At 40.9% G+C, this 19986-nt stretch overlaps 1 protein-coding gene and 1 non-coding gene across 3 annotated transcripts in view; both read left to right on the top strand.

Annotated features, from left to right (window-relative positions):
- The first annotated feature begins 53 nt into the window (after positions 1-53).
- The window catches only part of KIF5B (kinesin family member 5B), a 44183-nt gene continuing 24250 nt past the window's right edge, over positions 54-19986 (top strand). For both annotated transcript variants that reach the window (XM_051821684.2, XM_051821683.2), the window contains exons 1-9: positions 54-650; positions 7159-7246; positions 14940-15013; positions 16252-16356; positions 17144-17192; positions 17737-17792; positions 17882-17969; positions 18152-18276; positions 19875-19979. In XM_051821684.2, coding sequence (XP_051677644.1) covers positions 525-650; positions 7159-7246; positions 14940-15013; positions 16252-16356; positions 17144-17192; positions 17737-17792; positions 17882-17969; positions 18152-18276; positions 19875-19979 — 816 coding nt within the window. In that variant the 5' untranslated portion in view covers positions 54-524. The remainder of the gene's footprint in view (positions 651-7158; positions 7247-14939; positions 15014-16251; positions 16357-17143; positions 17193-17736; positions 17793-17881; positions 17970-18151; positions 18277-19874; positions 19980-19986) is intronic.
- On the top strand, positions 8883-9015 carry LOC127483627 (small nucleolar RNA SNORA9). The gene has a single exon (XR_007910065.1). It is a non-coding gene; the product is annotated as a small nucleolar RNA SNORA9 (small nucleolar RNA).

The raw sequence follows: 19986 nt of genomic DNA, 5'->3' as shown, positions 1-19986 counted from the left end.
GCCCGGGCCCCCAGCGCGCGCGCTGATTGGCCGCCGGGGCTCAGCGCGCCTGCGCAGTGCTGGTCCCGCGCCGCCCATCCCACCGCCCGGGCGCCCGTCGGCGGCCTCAGCAGGGATCGGGCGGCTGCCGGCGCACCGGCGAGCGGGCAGACGATTGGGGAGCCTGGTGGGCCCGGCCCGGTGTTCCCGAGGAAAGCAGACCGGGGCCGCTCTCCTGCGCCCTTCTCCCAAGCCTCCGCAGCCCCCGCGGCCCGCGCAGGCCAGCCGGGGAGGAGCCGCGGACACTCTGCCCCGGTGCGGCCGCGGCTGCCATGATGGATCGGAAGTGAGCCTGTGGGCGACTGCTGCCGGCGCTGGCGTTTCGAGTGCCGGCTCCTCGGCCGCGCCTGTCCGGGGAAGTGCCGGCGCGGCCGGCTGCCGACGCTCGCGGCCCTCGGGACCCCAGACCGTCCGCTGCGCCCCGCTGCCTGCAGAACTGAGCGGCGGGGAGTGGCCCCCGGCCTCGGGCCCCGGCTTCCAGGAACATGGCGGACCCGGCCGAGTGCAACATCAAAGTGATGTGTCGCTTCAGACCGCTCAACGAGTCCGAGGTGAACCGCGGCGACAAGTACGTGGCCAAGTTCCAGGGAGAAGACACGGTCCTGATCGCGGTGAGTGAGGGACCCCTGCCCCCAGCTCGCGTCCTGAGCCCCGGGGCCCGGCCGGGTCGGGGGGCAGAGGGAGGTGGCGGGGGTGCGGACCCCGCGACGGAGCCTTGGTGACCCCAGCCGTGCGGGTTCAGGGCACCCAGGGCAGGGAGACGGCGCCGCCCCGCCGGCGTGCCAGGGCCGCCCCCACCCCGGCTTTGGGAGACGGGAGGCGCCCGGGCTCGGTCGGGGACACTCCCCGACCTGGGGCGCCGGAGCAGCCGTGCGGGGAGCGGGTTTGGTGCGTGTTAAGTTTGGGCGTGCGGTCACTCGGGATGGGCTTGGTGATCGCGACTTCTCGGTCTGAAAAGTCCAGCTGCAAAGTGACCTGTGGGGCCGGCCAGCCCTTTTGTGCTGCAAGCCGTGAAGGTACTAGGTTTGTAGGAACGCAGAGCTAGGTGTTGCAGCTGACTGTCTCCGTGGCGGGTTTTACCCGCCCTACAAACGATCGCCCAGCCGCCTTTGGAATGAATGACTTACCACGTTAACAGTTACAAATGGCAAATTGAAGACTGTCCAGAGAAACAGTGGGTTTTCCTCTGCCGCTGATCAGTTTTGGTTAATCTTGTAACAGAGCTAGCTGAGTTCGATGGGGTCAAATAACGTGCTGAGAAAGATCCAGAATCTCACTGTGCTTTTTAACAGGGGGTAACAGACTAGGAAAAAAGCGTTTACTTCATATCAGTGTGTGATTTAAAAAGAAAGATTCTAAAAAAGATAAAATTGACCAGCAGACAGGACTGTAGTTCTTCAGGGTTTAAACTGAAGGTTTGCAAAGTTCACATCTTGAAGACGAAGAGTTGTTAGGTCATTAACAGCTACCAAGTACTTCTGGGTAAAGATGTTAGGCCGGTTCTTTGTTAGCAAGTCCTCTAGAAAAACTCCTGGTATAAATGACATCATGCGAGGTGGAGAAGTCAGGCACAGTAATCCTTTTTCCTTTAGCGTGGTGTATTTTACATGGAATCAGTAGAAGCTTGCAAGGCCTGGATTAGTTGTCAAAACTTGAGGCCACTAGTTTCTTCAGGGTGTTTGTGGTTACTCAGCTTCATCTACAGTTGACTCAACAAACCACTTTTTCCTTTTACGCTGTGTTAAGCTTCTCTTATGGATCCCGATTTCTATGTGTGTATTGACACAAATCTCCAAGTATCACTAAGGTTCTTTAGGATTCACAATGTATTAAGATCGGGGTAGAAGGTAACCTTCTGTTATGGCTCAAATATGACATAAAATGTGAAGAGAGCTAAAAGAGGAAGAGGTAATTACCACAGGAACCATGCATTTAGTTTAGGTTGTTTTCCTTTGGGAAAGGTAAATGTATGAATTCTGTTTTTCAGAATTTCTTCAGTACTGTAAGTACGTTGAAATGATAATGAAAAATAATGGGTAGGTGATTGGTTTGTGATTCAGTAGTCAACAGTTGGTGACTCTGTAGGTAAACTGGTGAGCATTTTAGTCTGGTGTTTTAAAGTGTAAGCAAAAATACATTACAACCTTAAAAATTATAAAGCAACATGTCTAGTTCATTATTTTCAGGAACTGGTTTCTTGTATATAACTACATTAATTGCACAGAAGTCTGGTAAATGAATTAAGAGCAATTAGGAGGAGTGAAATTAAGAAAATCATCTCTTGGTTTGTTTTGTTCATTTTGTTGAATTCTGATCCTGATTCAGACTAAATGGGAGAGAATTGCTGCAATGAAGCATTTAAAACTAAATTATTGTAAACATGATTGAAGAAAATTTTGTACAGTCCTCTAGTTAAGTCAGAATTTAAAGTATTTCAGCTTATGATGTTACTGAATTATCAGTGCTCCTGGAGAAAGTAATTTTTAAGATTTCTGATTCTCTTCTAATTTCAGTTTTTAATATTTTGTCCAAGCTTTGTTCCTGTTAAGTCAGGATATCACATCTTTTGATTAAGTGTTTGGTGAATGCTAAAAATATCACACTGAAATGAAGCAAATGAATATCATGAAAAATTTTAAATGGTACAAATATAACTCACATATTTGCTTTAAATTAGAAAATTTGTTATCCACAAGGCAGGGAGGACAAAGGAAGCAGCTCATGTGGTTCAAGTGAACTTGCTAAAAATACCAGAAAAAAGTCAGGAAGAAAAATGACTGATGTGTATATTTATGCATCATAAAAGTAGTACTTGCTCATTTGATTAAGTATCCTTGCATATCATTGATCCTTATATGGAGTACCATAGAGGTTGGCAGAACTAAAAACAGGCTGCTGTAGTTCATTGATACTAGAAGAGACTAAAACTAATCAGATCATCTTGCTCATTTCCTTGCCTAAAGCAAAACATGATTTGCCATGTCAGGTCAATGAGGATTTGGTGTGGGTGCCCTCTTGATTAAGAATGAAATTGAAAGAGAAGAGGGAACCACCGTCTGTACCCTTACAGCTGTAGAATAGTATCCGCAACCAGTGCGTAAGGAAGGAAAAATTTAACTTACAGTCCCGTGTGAAAAGATCACAATCCAGAATTCCAGACAAAGGCTTGTCCCTGCCAGCAGGGTGTCCTTCATAACCAAATTTGGTGTTCAGCCTGCTGTGTGCAGACTCAAACAGGATCCCTTCACTTAGGAAATCTGAGGTATGGTTGCAGTTCAGATACACTTACTCCTGTTTGGTTTGTTCCCTTGAAGCCTAAGTCAGATGTGAATGCATGTGATTCGGCGTTTGTAAAATTGAAATCGGAAACTTTGGAGTGTTTTTGAAGATACTTAGAATTAAAGGTTGCATAATGTACATTTCAAGGCTGAGAGCCAGATTTTTAAAACAAAGCTGTCCAGATACTGAGTTTTTCGTTTACTTGAAAGATATAGACGTCCCTTGATGATAGGCTATTAGAGATAATTTTTTTGTTTTACAGAGTCTTTTTTAAACAATGATATAACCTCTAAAAATAGTCACTCACTTCCAGCTTATGTTTGTGTGTTATCTTTTAATCATTGTCATTCATTTTATTTTAGTAAGGGTGTGGTGATTACATTTTTTCTGTGAGGTGTTGCTAGAGTAAACAGCTACATAAAGTACTTTTGAGGCACATTGCCCATTATTTCGGGCATGTCTTTGTAAATATGATTTGGAAGCACTTTTTTTATTTTTTACTGATGTGAAAATTAAGGTATGACAACACTCACTAGTGTTACTGTTCTTTAAATGTTTGTTTTAATAAGATTTTTTATTTGACTTATTTTGGAGGGACACTTGTCTTCATTCTTTTACTATTTTCTATTGACTAAATTGTTTCTTGTAAGCAAAATTAGAATCAACCATTGTTTAACTTTTACTTTGATATTTTTTGCATGCCTGTTATTAAATGTTTATTCAAGCTGTTTGTGATCTCGACTTCCCTGCGAGATTATGAGTTCTTTAACACTAGAGACTGATTTCAGTTCAATTAATGTTACTTGATCACCTATGTTGGATATTGTTAGCTTAGTACTACCCAGCCTTATCCTGTGTGACTTTTTGAGCCCTACAGTCTTCAGTATTATTTCTAGAATTGTATTGTTCATCTACAATATCTAAAATAGTAGCTAAAGAAATGTTTGCTTGATATTTTTAAGATTTTATTTATTCATTTGAGAGGAAGTTACAGACATTGAGAGGGAGAGACAGAGAGAAGGGTCTTCCATCCACTGGTTCATTCCCCAAATGGCCACAATGGCCAGAGCTGAGTTGATTTAAAGCCAGGAGCCAGGAGCTTCTTCTGGGTCTCCCATGCAGGTGCAGGGGCCCAAGCACGTGGACCATCTTCCATTGCTTTCTCAGGCCATAGTAGAGAGCTGGATCAGAAGAGGAGCAGCCGGGACTCGAACCAGCACCCATGTGGGATGCTGGCGCCACAGGCAGAGGATTAACCCACTTTGCCACAGCACTGGCCCCTAGATTATCTTTTTTTGGCCACACTTGTTGAATTGACTGTTAATGTCTGGTAGTTTCTTAGCAAAAGAATATTTGTACGTATATCATAGCTAAAGAATAATCAGACATTGATGACGTTTTAAACTGGTGGTAGAGTGAGGTCATTTCAGTATATTCATCAGGAATGCATTCAGCTGCAAAGGGAAAATAACTATGAACTTAAAGAAGAAGCTGTTTTCTCACGTAACAAAACAGCTAGAGAGAGGCCCTGATTCTGTGATACTCCAGTCATCTGGAGCCGGGGAAGCCGTTGACTTTTCATTGTCCTATTTGTCTTGTTTGCAGGGTTAACACTACAGCTCTCCACATTCACTCGAGCAAGGAGAAAGGGCAGTTTCAGCTGAGATAGTCTCTTTTATCAGGAAAACAGCGCCCTTTCTCAGAGACCTCCCAACAGACTTCCTATTATCCAGAACTGGGTCTTGTGACCGCTGGTTGCAAGGAGACTAGCCCAGCAGCGCGAGGTAGCAAGGGAAGGGAAATTGGGAATGGCTTTGGAGTGCCATTGTGAGTGTCTGTCTGCTGCCAGGCTTTGGGGAACAGGACTGGGGGCTACAGTTTCTGAAAAAAACACTGTCGTTGAAGAGTGGGAAGGATTCTATAATGTCAAGGGTTATTTCCCCCTGAGATCGTGATTGTTTTATGCTTGTCCTGTTTTAGTTTTCCATTACTAATGAAATCCTGACCATAGGCCATTTATGAAGAAAAGAGGTTTATTTAGCTCCCAGTTCTGTAGGGTCGGAGTCCAGGCTGCATAGTGCTGGCTCCCTGAGGTTGTCCCTGGGCTGCATTACCTCGTGGTGGATAAGCAACCCCAGGAGCAAGCAGATTACGTCTGGACATGGGAAGCAGAGAAAGAAAGGGGAACCAGACTTGCTCCATTTATAAGCAACCTCTGGAGAGAACAGCCACAGGCGACAATGACGTAACGCACTGGCATCTTCTAATACACCATCCTGGGGGACCAAGCCTTCAACACAGGGACCCTAGGGAGACACCAAAACCAAAATAGGCTTGGTGTAATAAACTTCCTTTCCTTTAGAAAAAAACCAAACAGTAGGCAGACTCTTAGACGTACCCAGAACCCCTTACCTCTCGCTTTCTTCAGATGCTCACCCTCTCTTAAATTACTGGATTGCTCCTGCCAGCATTTAAATTTACTCAGGCCTTGCCCTTCTTAAAAAAAAAATAACAACTTTTTTCCCTTGGACTCATAGCCACATTTTCTTTTCTACTTGGTTACCTCCCAATCTTTTGTCAGCCCATTCCAATCTGACCTTTGTCATTGGATACTTTTCAGTTTTGTTTTGACCTCCTTAGAAATTCTTTTGACTTAACATGGAAACTGTGTTCTGATTTTTTTTCATTCTATGCCTCTTGACTCCTCCTCATGCTTATCAGTGGTTGTCTAAGAGTAGTCCTTGGATTCCCCAGGATCCTTCTGGGGTGGTTTATAAGGTCAAAGCTATTTTCAAAATAAAATATTGTCTGTCTTTTTCACTGTGTTGACATTTGCATTTAATTCTAGCTCCTTGTACTTCAAACTTAACTTGCTTTGGTTTCTTGAATGCTCTGAGTTCTTTTCTGCCTTGGGAACTTCAAGCTGCTTATTTCTAATGCCTGGACTGCTTTCCCTCATACATTCCCCCTTCCTCGTGACTGATATTGAAGAGTGACAGAGAGCTAGGTGCTGTTTACTCAGTTTTAAAATATTCCTTAAATATCCCTTCTCCAAGGGTTTTCCTGATACTGTTCTGCTCTCCCCTAGACTCAGTGCCTCTCATGTACTCACACTCATTTGCATGAGTCAATTCTAGTCATCTAATTGTCTAATTTTTACCCTGTTTTTACTTAGCTTCACAAAAGTAGATAGTGAATTTGTCATTCTAGGATGACATCTTGTGTTCTGTAATATTTATTAAATCAAAGAATGAAAACTTCTCAAAATCAACTGAAAAGCTCAATGAAATAGCAAAAGGAAGCCTGAATTATAATTTAATTTTATCATTAACAACTTTTTTTTTCAGGATGCTAGTTTCTTTACTGCTAAAATGATGTTAGTATTGAAAAATCTGAGGGAACTTTATGGAAAATGGAATTAAATGACAAAGTTTTTTGGCAAGGCAATTTTGAAGTTCTTGCATAGTGTTTTCACAATACATAGTTTTCATGAACATTTGAAGACACCTTGTAGAGTCTCAACACCTAACAAACTGGGCAGTCATTTAAAAAAAGAATGCATTCAGCCTTACTTGAGTTGCTACCACATTGTAGTTTACTACAGTAGGTCCTGGGAATATATCAAATAATAAAATAGACATTCTTGTGAAATTTATCCTGCTGGATTTGTACATGGTGACCTCAAAAGTTACTTGCACTCAAAAGATTCAGTGATACGAAGTGATGATACTGGCTATACATTTTTGAAGATTAAATATCAGATAGAATATTTAAGGGAGCTTAGAAATACCTACTCACCTTTAATTATATGACTGAAACGCTTTGTCTTTTGTTTTGCAGTCCAAGCCTTATGCATTTGATCGGGTGTTCCAGTCAAGCACATCTCAAGAGCAAGTATATAACGACTGTGCAAAGAAGATTGTTAAAGGTAAATATACTTAACCTGTTGTCTCAGTAGTAAGTAACATTTTGTTTGTGATCTTTCCTACTCAGTAGTCACCTTTTTGTTTTCGTGGCCCTTTTGTCTTTTTTTTTTTTTTAAGAGAGATTTATTTATTTATTTGTAAGTCAGAGTTACACAGAGAGAGAGAGGGAGGAGGGAGGGAGAGAGAGAGGGGGAGAGAGAGAGAGAGAGAGGTGTCTTCCATCCGCTGGTTCATTCTCCAGATGGCCATCAATGGCCGGAGCTGTGCCAATCCGAAGGCTGGAGCCAGGAGCTTCCTCCAGGTCTCCCAGGCAGGTGCAGGGGCATGGACCTTTCTTCTAAACTAATTGCAGTACAAAGTTGTCTGGATGATTAAATGGTAGATACTAGTAAATGTTGCTCAGAATCCATGGTTTAATTATATGTGGAGCCTAGAGAAGGGCGTTATAGGAATGATGTTACCCACTTGTTCTCGAATGATGTGTCTATTCAATAGTCTTAGGAGAGTTGCTAAGGTAGCAGTTGTAGAAATAGAAGAGCGTGAAAATGAAAACAAAACGGCTAGGCAGGCTTCTATAAAGTGTTAGCAAATGCCAGTCTGTCACTCTTCATTCCTTCACATTCCTTCCCTTCTGGTTAGCAGAGACGTCTCTTCAGGATTTAGTAGGGAGTGCCAAAGGTTTCGAGAAGGAAGTATTCCAGTTAATACTGTTTAATTACTGTGATTATTTACTTATTTATTTTAAGGATTTATTTATTTACTTGAAAGAGTTACACAGAGAGAGAAGTAGAGGCAGAGAGAGAGAGAGAGGTCGAGAGAGAGGTCTTCCACCTGCCGGTTCACTCCCCAGATGGCCACAATGGCCGGAGCTGTGTTGATCTGGAGCCAGGAGCTTCTTCTGGGTCTCCCATGTGGGTGCAGGGGCTCAAGCACTTGGGCTATCTTCTACTGCTTTCCCAGGTCATAGCAGAGAGTTGGATCAGAAGTGGAGCAGCCAGGACTCGAACCGGCACCCATATGGGATGCCAGCACTGCAAGCGGTGGCTTTACCTGCTACGCCACCGTGCTGGTCCCCTTACTGTGATTTTTTAAATTTTGTATTTCCTAAAACCGTAGAACTCCAGAGCTGGACAGGGCATAGTTAATATAAAAATTTCTTTTATCAGAGGGATCTTAACATTTAAATAACTACTTATGATTTATCACATTTTTTGACAGCTCTAGATGTTTAAACATGCTTTTTAGATTGAGGCAAAATCTGTCTTGTGGCATTTAGTAGTTAGAGGAGTTGGAATTTAATATAAAAGTATGACTTAGGATTAGGAGGAGCACATCCCAGTAACAGGAGAGTAAATAGAGTTTATGTGTTGCTTTATAGTTGTGATGGAGGGAAAATGTAGATGTTCTCTCCATGTTAGTTACTTATTGTCTGCATATAGGAAGCATAGGCGTGACTGAGAGTGGGGGTGTGAAGAATTAGGGAAAGAGTTGAAATGCTGGATTAGGGTAGTGGAGCAGTGTTACCAGGTAGCACCGAGGGCCCTCTTGAGGTTAGGTGTCAGAAGGATTGAATTTCTCCGTTTGGAGTCTTGCCAGGTAAGTACAAAAGAAAGAAGGGAAAAAGAATTAAGGATACACCAGCAAGCCTCCAGCATGCTTGGGTCTGCTGTGACCCTGTGCATTCCTGCAGTGCTTGCCAGAACAGTTTTGAAACGGTTTGAGGCCTTGCCCTGCTCCATCCAGTGTAAGGTTATAGAACTTTCGGACAATTGGGGGGGAAAAAGGAAGAATTAGGGTTCTAGAAGGAGTTAGGATATGAAGGAGTAATAGAAGGTAACTGTGTGTGTGTGTGTATTTGTATAATATTTATTTGTTACAGAGGTTTTTTTTTTTAAAAAGATTTATTTATTTATTTGAAAATCAAAGTTAAAGAAAGGGAAAGACAGAGATCTTCTGTCTTCTGATTCACTCCCCAGATGGCCACAACAGACAGGGCTAGGCCAGGCTAAAGCCAGGAGCCAGGAATTTCATCCAGGTCTGACACATGGGTGACAGGGGCTGAAGTTAGGCCTCTTCTGTTGCTTTTTCCAGGCCATTAGCAAGGAACTGGATTGGAAATAGAGAAGCCAGGACACGAACCAGCACCCATGTGGGATGATGGCATCAAAAACAGCAGCTTAACCACCTGTGCCACAGTGCCAGCCCTCACAGACAGATCTTCTATCTGTTGGTTCAGTGATTAGCCAAACAGGAAATGAGGCCATACTTTTTGCTTATGAAATTTTGTTCTACTTGTCTGTAGTTCCCATAATCTATAAATTTTTCTCCTTTTGAAAATGAGTGGGTCATTTGCAAATTATTCATCTTTTGTTTGCTTAATTCTGTTTGTCTTTTTTGTTTTTTTTTTGTTGTTGTTGTTTTCAAGATTTATTTGAAAGAGTTACACAGAGAGAAGGAGAGGCAGAGAGAGAGAGGTCTTCCATCCGATGGTTCACTCTCTAGTGGGCCGAATGGCTGGAGTTGCCCCATTTGAAGCCAGGAGCTCCCTCCAGGTCTCCCACATGGATGCAGGGGCCCAAGGACTTGGGCCATCTTCTACTGTTTTCCCAGGCCATTGAGGAGAGCTGGATCAGAAGTGGAGCAGCTGGGTCTCGAACAGGCGCCCATATGGGATGCCAGCACTTCAGGCCAGGGTGTTAACCCACTGCGCCACAGCGCCGGCCCCCATTTTGTTTGTTTTTTAACACTTACCTGTGAAAGTTTTCATTCCAAGAATGTAATTTTTTTGTTTTTTAAAGATTTTTTGTTTGTTTGTTTGAAATTCAGAGTTACAGAGAGGGAGGGAAAAACAGAGATCTTCCGTCCGCTGGTTCACTCCCCAAAATGAATGCAATGACCAGAGCTGGGCCAGGCCAAAGCCAGGAGCAAGGAGGTTCTTGTTGGTCTCCCACGTGTATGCAGGGGACCAAGCACTTGGGCCATTTTCCACTGCTCTCTGAGGCATATTATCAGGGAGCTGGATAGGAAATGGAGCAGCTGGGACTCAAACTGTCACCCACGTGGAATGCTGGCATTGTAGGCGGTGACTTAACCTGCTGCACCACAACACCACACCCTATTCTAGTGATTTTTATCTCTCTCTCATATATCCTCCGTTACATAGTCTGTATTGCAGGTTCATACCTACCTTTCTTACTCTTTGAGATAATCATTACCCTGGTGTCTTGGGTTCATGTATCCTACTACTTCTGGTTTTATTACTGTTTATAATTCTAAGATGACATCATTTGTTGAATTTAGTTTCCCCTTCCTTTTCTCAAAATTTCAGCCCTTCATTGACATGTTCCTACTTTACTGTCTGGAACCAAATTCAGGATAATAATTCCTTTCTTTTAAGTATAGTTAAGGCATTGGAATGAGGCAGATCTAGAGTGAAGTCTAGGCTCTGTTTGACTTTCGGCAAGTTACTTGGCCTTTCTAAGTTTCTAACTCTGCAAAATAGGAGGTAACCTGAGGATTTAAGCACACAGTAGATGCTGGCTACTCATTGTTTCATCTTCTGGGAGAGCAACCATTCTTTAATTCAGTCAACTGATGTATGCTTGGGATAAGGTCAGTCTAAGATGGTTTTCACTGTACAAAATTAAATTTCCAGCAAGTGTTAAAATGGGAGGTTTCTGTCGATTGTCTTTTTCCTCTTCTGTGCCAGCTCTGTAGTTTATATCAGGACAGTAGCACCCGACGTGCCTTTTCCCTCCTGTCTTCACCCAGATGCTCTCTGCTGATGTAGTGGTCTCATGACAGAGTTGCCTCTGTGTCCGCCTAGTTCACACCCCTATTTTGCAGTAGCTAATACGAAACCAGGAGATTGGAACTCCATCTGGGTTTCCTGCATGGGTGGCAGAGACCCTGTACTGAACCATCATTTGTTGCCTCCCAGGGTATGCATTGGAAGCTGGATTGGAAGTGTGGTAGCTGGGATGTGAACTAGGCACTCGGAAAAGGGGTGTGGGTGTCCCAAGCAGTGACTTAAGTCGTTGCCCCAAAATGGCTGTTCCTCAAAATTTTTTTGCACCAAAATAAACTTATCTTCTGAGTCTGTTCTACTAACTTTTTGAAGTATCCTTATATAGTAAGTTCACTGGTTAAGAGCGTATCTCTGACACCAAGACTTTTCGGTTTGTATCGCAGTTCCATCTTACTAGCTGTGAAACTGTAGACCAGTTATTTAACCTCTCTGTGCCTCAGCTTCCTCATCTGTAAAATGGGACTCCTTGTAGAACCTTGCATTAGGAATAGGAACAATACTTGGAAGCTGCGCTATCCCTACCCCACCATCCCCCCTTATATTTGAAAGGCACAGGGACTGAGACAGACCATTTGCTGGTTCAATGCCCGAATGCTTGCATTAGCCAGGAGCCTGGTACTTTGAAAGATCTCAAACAATATTATGTGTCAACTTTTTTTTTTTTTTTTTATATATTTATCTGTTTGTAAGGTAGAGTTAACAGAGAGGCAGAGCATCGGCCAGAGCTGGGCTGATCTGAAGCCAGGAGCATCTTCCAGATCTCCCACCCAGGTGCAGGGGCCAAGCACTTGGGTCATCTTCCATTGCTTTCCCAGGCCATAGCAGAGACCTGGATTGGAAGTGGAGGAGCCAAGTCTCGAACGAGTGCCCAAATGGGATGCAGGCACCGGGAGCAGAGGCTTAGCCCACAACGCCTGCCCCTGTCTGTAAAGTTTATTCATAGTTGTCCACTATCTGTCTCTCAAAAGAAAGACCAAAGTATATTTTAAAAGGGGAAGGAGGCCTTAGAAAGATGCTGTGTTAGTGATGGTAATGATCATTTCATAAGCATTTGAGTCCTGCTGGTACCAGGCACTGTGCTAGCGGCCCTGACCTCCAGGAGTTCACAGGCTGGTGGCGAAGGCAGACTGGTAAATGCACCGTTACAGTACTTGGTACTAAGTATTGAGTGCAGGCAACCTACAGAGCGAGACTTCCACCCAGGTTTGTCTGGGTTAAAGGAAGCGGCGAAGCCTGAGCTGGTCTTGAAGGATGCACAGAGTAGGACCTGACCACTTCCCCAGCCAAGAGCAACCATGTGAGGAGGATACTCACTGAAGACAATGCATTTCATTATACAGATTTTACTTCAGGAAAATGTAATATTAACTAATATTATGGGTAAGTGTTTAGGTGGAAGTATACTGAAGTGTATTGATGTCTGCAGTTTACTTTGAAATGGCATTTTAAAAGATAAATGCATACAGGGGTGGATAGATGATTAAAACAAACATAATGAAATGCTAGTGATAGCTAGTCTAGTGGTAGACTCTTAGTGTTTATGGGAGTGATCATTGTAAAATGCATTGTTTTTCTGTACATTAAAGTTTTTTATAATACAAGGATAAAATCACTATAGAAAACAATTTGGAGATGGGGGAAAGTGATTCTGAGCGTTCTGCACCCATGAATTCGATTGATTGTACACTGAAAATACTAAGAAAATATTTAGTTCTATACTGCAGAGGTAGTTTTTTTTTCTGTTTTTTTTTTTTTAATTTGATTTCTTTGGCATTTTTTCTTAATATTATCCATGGAATGCAATAAAACAAAGGCCACAGACATTCAAAAATTAATGGTTGCTTCTGGGAAAAGGAAGTAATTTCAAGCCAGGTGTTTTTTTTTTTTTCCCTCCTTTTCATTATTCCCTACACAATACAGTATAGTAGCTGTTTACATAATATTTACATTGTGTTCAGTACTATAAATACTCTAGAGATTAAAGGTATGTGAGAGATTGGGTCTAGACTATCAAATACTGTACCCTCTTCTATAAGGGACCAGTATATCCAAGGAATTTATCCTGAAGGTTTCTAAAACCAGTCCCTTTAGGATACTACAGGATGTCTGTATGTTCCTAATGGATAAAAATGTTGAAACTGCACTGATGGATGGTTTACCTAGAAATCAGCTTAATAGTTGTATTTCCTGTACCCAGAACGGAGCCTAGGTCTTAGTGGATGCTCAGTAAACATTTCCTTGTTGAATATTCCAAAATCTCTGTAAATATCAGACTTCTAAAGTTAGGCTTCAAGTGTCACATGGGAGCCTTTGTATACAATATAATTTCACATAGCACAAATAGCGCTTTAAGACCTTTCAGCAAATATTTATTTAGTGGACCTATTGCAGTAGCAGGATGATTGGGTCTTAATGTGAATAAACCTTTTAAAAATCTAACAAAAATTTTAATTTTATGCTTAGACTTTATGATTGACTTAACCATTTTAAAGATTTATTTATTGATTTATTTGAGAGGCAGAGTTACAGAGAGGTCTTCCATCATCTGGTTCACTCCCTAAATGGCCACAACAGCCAGAGCTGCACCGGCACCCATATGGGATGCTGGTGCTTCAGGCCAGAGCGTTAGCCCGCTGCGCCACAGCGCCGGCTCCCCTCCCCCTTACTGTTTTCACCTGCTGTTTCCAGTGGAGTTTCTCTGGCTTCTTCTAGAAAATACTGCATTTGCATATTTTGTTTTTTGTCACCTAAAACTAAAAAAAAAGATTCCCCCAAGCTGGAAACCAAAAGGTTACCCTGTTTGCTCACTGTCTTTTTCTTTTTAAGCATCTTTTAAAAAATTGGGGCACAACAAGGGCCAGAAGAGGTATTGTTTTAGTTTTGTAGGAACTATCTGATTGATTTTGAGGTAAGACTAAGCATTTTACACTTTTTGTAGGTGGAATAAGGATGAAAGTGGTGTGGGTTTGTGAGGTTTAACCTCCCATTAACGAGTCTTATTTCTAAAAACCAATTCATATCTGTATGTTAAATTGGCAGAAGCTATTTTTCTTTTGTGTGACATACAGCTTTGAAATATGGATGTAATGACATTTGAGATGTAGACAGATAGGAGATTATTAATTATAACCTTGAAATTTAATTTGTTTCTAACTTGACCCAACCCAATTTAATTTGTTTGTAATTTGAGCCCAACAGAAAGTAATTGCTTAGATGGGTCATCACTAAAAATTAGTGTTAAGAATACATTATTGTTCGGCGCCGCGGCTCACTAGGCTAATCCTCCGCCTTGCAGCGCCGGCACACCAGGTTCTAGTCCTGGTCGGGGCGCCGGATTCTGTCCCGGTTGCCCCTCTTCCAGGCCAGCCCTCTGCTGTGGCCCGGGAAGGCAGTGGAGGATGGCCCAAGTGCTTGGGCCCCTGTACCCACATGGGAGACCAGGAGGAGGCACCTGGCTCCTGGCTTCAGATCGGCGCAGCGCCGGCCGTGGCGGCCATTTGGGGGGTGAACCAACGGAAAAAGGAAGACCTTTCTCTCTGTCTCTCTCACTGTCTAACTCTGCCTGTGAAAATAAATAAATAAAAAGAACACATTATTTATTTCCTGTAATGTCTTCATGAATCCTTTACATACTAAACTCGATGAACTCTTTCATGTTAGTGTAAAGAAAATGTGAATCTATTACCATTCTGCCCACAAATATTGTATTATGCAGAATTAAGTGTGCATGGATGAGGAACAGGGTTGTGTGTGTGTGAGGGCTTTGAGATTTTTTTAAGTAACTCAGGATAATTGTGACATTTACCTATAAAATTCTTAAGTTATTTCTTGGGAAATTTTTACTTAAGAATTAAATTTCCTAAAGTATAAAAATCTCTGTCTCATAGATGTACTTGAGGGATACAATGGAACAATATTTGCGTATGGACAAACATCATCTGGGAAGACACACACAATGGAGGTAACATTTTATAATCTGTACTTGGATGTACTGGCATATTTTGTCTTTTAAAGATTTATTTATTTGAAAGCAGAATAACAGAGCGTAAGAAGGGGCAACACAGAGAGAGAGAGAAATCTTCTGTACACTGGGTCACTCCCCAAATGTCTGCCACAGCCAGAGCTGGGCCATGCCAAAGCCAGGAGCTTGGAACTCCATCCAGGTCTCCCAGCTGGGTGGCTGGGGCCCAAATACTTGGCCATCTTCTGCTTTGCCAGGTACATTAGCCAAGGGCTGGACCTGAAGCAGAGAGCCAGGACTTGAACCGGCACTCATATAGGATTCCAGCATTGCACAAGTGCCAGGATACTACCTCCTGCATATAGTTTTACCGGCACATGTTGATTTGTTATTCTTGCAATTATTTTACTGTGCTTGGCATTTTTGTTTGCTATTTATTGCTTTTTTTCATATAAGTAATCTACATGATAACATCATTATTGGAATCTAATTCTTGAGTTTGAATAGTAAGGGATGCCTATATTGGAGAACATATATTGGTTTGTCTTGTTGTTTAACGTAACCACAAAATATGAACATTTTGGAATTAAATAGGAATGTTATATCACCCTCTAAATATGGAAAAATTTGGGTGTCTATTGTTGATTTTATTCAGAGTGGTTACTTTTGCTCTTCTCCTTGGCTTCTCTCCCCTGAATACCTGCCACACTTCGCTGAGAAGAACGTCACCACAGTTGTCAGTGGTGGTATTAATAATAGATGGGACCTGCTCTTACTTTGGCTTCTAGAAAACAGCCTGTGACCTTCTGCCACCGCTGCAGAACATCTGCTTTTATCATTGAGAGTAGTTTTTGCTTATTTTAGTGTAGCTCATAGTCACGGTCACAGAGAATATGGACATTTCTAGCATTTACATGAATTTTGTTTGAAGTAAAAGGAACATAGCAAATGCACATAGAAAGAAAGAAACTTTTTCAGATATGTTCTTTTTACATGCCTGGATAACCCACATCTAGTGATTAAATAATTAATATCACTTGGTCACTCCTGTGGTGATATATCGAGTATTATGTGTAAAATAGTTGAACTGGATTTTATAGATATTTGTAGAGCTATTTTCATGAAAAATAACAATTCCTGTCTTCTGTTGATGACTATAAATAGTAGATTGACATTTTAAATTTTTACTTCATATTTTAAAATTTGTTTAAACATTTCTAATTTTGTTTTCTGTTCAGGGTAAACTTCATGATCCAGAAGGCATGGGAATTATTCCAAGAATAGTGCAAGATATTTTTAATTATATTTACTCCATGGATGAAAATTTAGAATTTCATATTAAGGTAAATTCCTTTGGGAGAGGTTGTATTTTATTTTATTCCTAAAATAATTGTTTCAAAAAACAGTAAATGCTAGGTTTTTTCCTTAGTTTTAAAAATTATTAAAATTTTTTTTATCATCTACATGAAAAGCAGAGAGAAGGAGATATTTTCGATCTGCTGGTTCATTCCCCAAACATCCACAACATCTGGGGCTGGGCCAGAACTCCATCCCAGTCTTCCATGCTGGTGACACGTGCCCAAGCACTTGAATCGTCATCTGCTGCCGCCTGGAATACATTAGCAGGGAGCCTGCTGGGAAATGGAGCCGCCAGGACTCAAACTGGCACTCCCAAGGGCTGTGGGCATCCCGAGCAGCGACCTAACCTGCTGCGCCTCATGCTGCCCCTGAAATTACTTTTATGGTCAAGTGTAGTTAATGGATTATTAGGGTTAATAGACGTGGGTTCTTACTGCTCTGCCACTAGGTGATCATAAGTTAGCTGGGTCTCTCGTCACTCCCCTCTTTGCATGTAATTCAGCAGTGTATTTACCACTGAACTAAAAGGTTCCTCTCTTAACTAGTCTGATTCATTTTAGATAAGGGTGTATAGCAGAAACTGCTTTTAATTTAGTTATTTTAGCAACTTGGCTAATTTATATCTTCCAGTTTGAATGTGAGCTGTGGGTAATGTATCGATAACTCTGTCCTCTTAGTCTAGGCAGTACCTGGCATTCAAACCTCATAAATATTTAATAAGTGAATAAGGTGTTCAATCATTTTTTCCTTTTTTATTTGTTTACCCTTTAGGTTTCATATTTTGAAATATATTTGGATAAGATAAGGGACCTATTAGATGGTAAGTTAAATCCTTGTTCTTTTATTGTTTTAAGTAGTACTTGTTACTAATATTTTTAGTACCTTATGTGAAACTGACAAACTATAGGAAATAGATAATTAGATTTTTTAAGTTTTAAGATATTGAATACTTTTGACAAAAAGAATAACTTGCTTAAGGCAAGCTACTTCTTAAGTAGTAATTACAGCATAGGAAAGGAGCTAGAGAACCTGAGCCCTGCATTTTTGACTTCTACCTTCAGTTCTTCCATCAGCTGTTAGATACGTTGTTCTTCTTGGGCAAATCTTTGAACCACTCAAGCTTAATGTTCTTGTTTACAGAATGTAGGTGGCAGAAGGTGAAATGGGCCTAAATTCTGTATTGTGCATTGGTTTCTACTTAAGTGTGCTAATATGACAATAAGGTCTTGCTTTAATAGTGGTGTTTTCATTTTTGTTTTTCCGATTGACCTATTATTGGGCTGCTTGGGGAAGCCTGTCAATTCTATTTCATAACTAGTGTTAGATTTTAGAAGAATGTTGCTAAAGTTACTTTTCTTTTTCAGTTTCAAAGACCAACCTTTCAGTTCATGAAGACAAAAACCGAGTCCCCTATGTAAAGGTACTTACAAAATAATAGAGAATGTTTAGAAAAGCCTTGTAATAAATTTTAAAGGATATTGACATATTTTTTGCAAAATTATTTCACAGGGGTGCACAGAGCGTTTTGTATGTAGTCCAGATGAAGTTATGGATACTATAGATGAAGGAAAATCCAACAGACATGTAGCAGTTACAAGTAAGTATTTAACATTTGTTAAGGTACAATAAAATGGCTTTTTATCCTTAAAAGATGTAAGAATAACTGGATATCCTATTCAGGTGATTGATTTTAAGACTTTATGTAAAATAATTCTTTAGGGAAATTATTAGTAAGAGAAAGTCATGCTTATTTATAGTTTTTCTGTATTTTCATTGCAGATATGAATGAACATAGCTCTAGGAGTCACAGTATATTTCTTATTAACGTGAAACAAGAGAACACGCAAACAGAACAAAAGCTGAGTGGAAAACTTTATCTGGTTGATTTAGCTGGTAGTGAAAAGGTATAGTGTTCACATATTCTGACAAGGATATTTAAACATTATATAAACTTACCTTAAATTGGGATTTATATGTGATGTTTAAAATTTCCTAATTGGATTTATCTGGGAATTATAATTATTGATGTCAAAGCTTTATGATTACGTAAACAAAATTAGCGATTCTTAATTAACTTCTATTTGGCCATTTTGGCTCAACTGTTACCTTTGAGTTAAGATATATGTTTTTAATGAAAACTTGTTCAGCATATGCTATTATAAATTTTATTACATATTATTATTAAGTAATGATTTATTAAATATCTCTTTGCTAATATCGGGTATCTCTTTTAAGATTGATTGATTGATTTGAAAGTCAGAATTACAGAGAGAGATCTTCCATCCTCTGGTTCATTTCCCAGATGGCCGCAAGTGCTAGGGCTAGACCAGGCTGAAGCCTGGAGCATCTTCTGGGTCTCTCATGTGAGTAGCAAGGGCCCAGACACTTGGACCATCTTCCGCTGCTTTTCCTAGCCCATTAGCAGGGAGCTGGATTGGAAATGCAAGAGCTGGGACATGAACCAGCACCAGTATATGATGCTGGCATTGCAGGTGGTGGTGTTATCTGCTACGCCACAATCTTAGTCCCATATCTCTTTTATCTGTATTGGCAGTGAGCTCCCTATTGAAACTGGTAACTGTCCATTAGTCCTTTCTGATTTGGTTCTATAGTCATCCCTCACTGTCAGTAGGGATTGTTTCCAGGATCCCCCTCAGATACCAGAGTCTTGGATGCTCGGGTACCTTGTATAAAACACTGTACATAATCTTTGATATAACCTGTGCTTATCTTCTAGTATACTTAAATCATCTCCTAATAAGGTATTCGTAGTTGTTTTACTGTTTAGGGGAAAATGTCTGTACATGTTCAGTACAGGCACTTCCATTGTTTTCAGATATTTTCTTCTGCACTTGGCTGATTCCATGGATATGAAACCCACAGATATGGAGGCCAACTCATTTCTTTTCCTTTGGATGATTATCTCATTATCAGTCCTAAAAATATGATTCTAGTCAAGTCAAAATAAGTTGAAATGTTTTTTAATATTGACCTCTGTGACCATTTTTACTGTTCTGCTAATTTTGTTTCTTCTCAGTTGAATGGTGATGCCTATTCCCTTCTAGTTAAAAGTTGTACACATATCTCAAAGACTCTTTAATCTTGTTATATAATATGTTTAAATTCAGTCTCTTTTTAACAATCACATCATGATGCTTTAGGAAAACTTAAAAGGTTCCTCTTTTCTAATGTAGGGGACCAACAGATGAATGAGCTAAAATTTACTTGTAAATTGGCTATCTTCAAGAGCACAAGCAAAAACAAAATTTGATGTCTCCAATCATGTTCTTGTCTGCATCTAGTTGCTTGATTAAGTTCTCAGAAAAGTACTCAAGAAGTGACTAGTACCAAGAGTAAATGCCTAGCAAACAACGTCATGAAACTTTTCACTTTGTTCCTTCTTTTTTTAGCTGGTTATTGATGACTTGTAAACCTTTTAGAAAATTCAAAGAATATCATCTTAAAATGACAATTTTTCCTTCTTTTGAAATCTAACGTGTAGGTTAGTAAAACTGGAGCTGAAGGTGCTGTGCTAGATGAAGCTAAGAACATCAACAAGTCACTTTCTGCTCTTGGGAATGTCATCTCTGCTCTGGCTGAGGGCAGCGTGAGTA

This window comes from Oryctolagus cuniculus, chromosome 13, assembly GCF_964237555.1.
Source record: "Oryctolagus cuniculus chromosome 13, mOryCun1.1, whole genome shotgun sequence".
Taxonomy (NCBI): domain Eukaryota; kingdom Metazoa; phylum Chordata; class Mammalia; order Lagomorpha; family Leporidae; genus Oryctolagus; species Oryctolagus cuniculus.
Note: the sequence above shows the minus strand (reverse complement) of the source record. Positions and strands in the feature narration are given on the sequence as shown.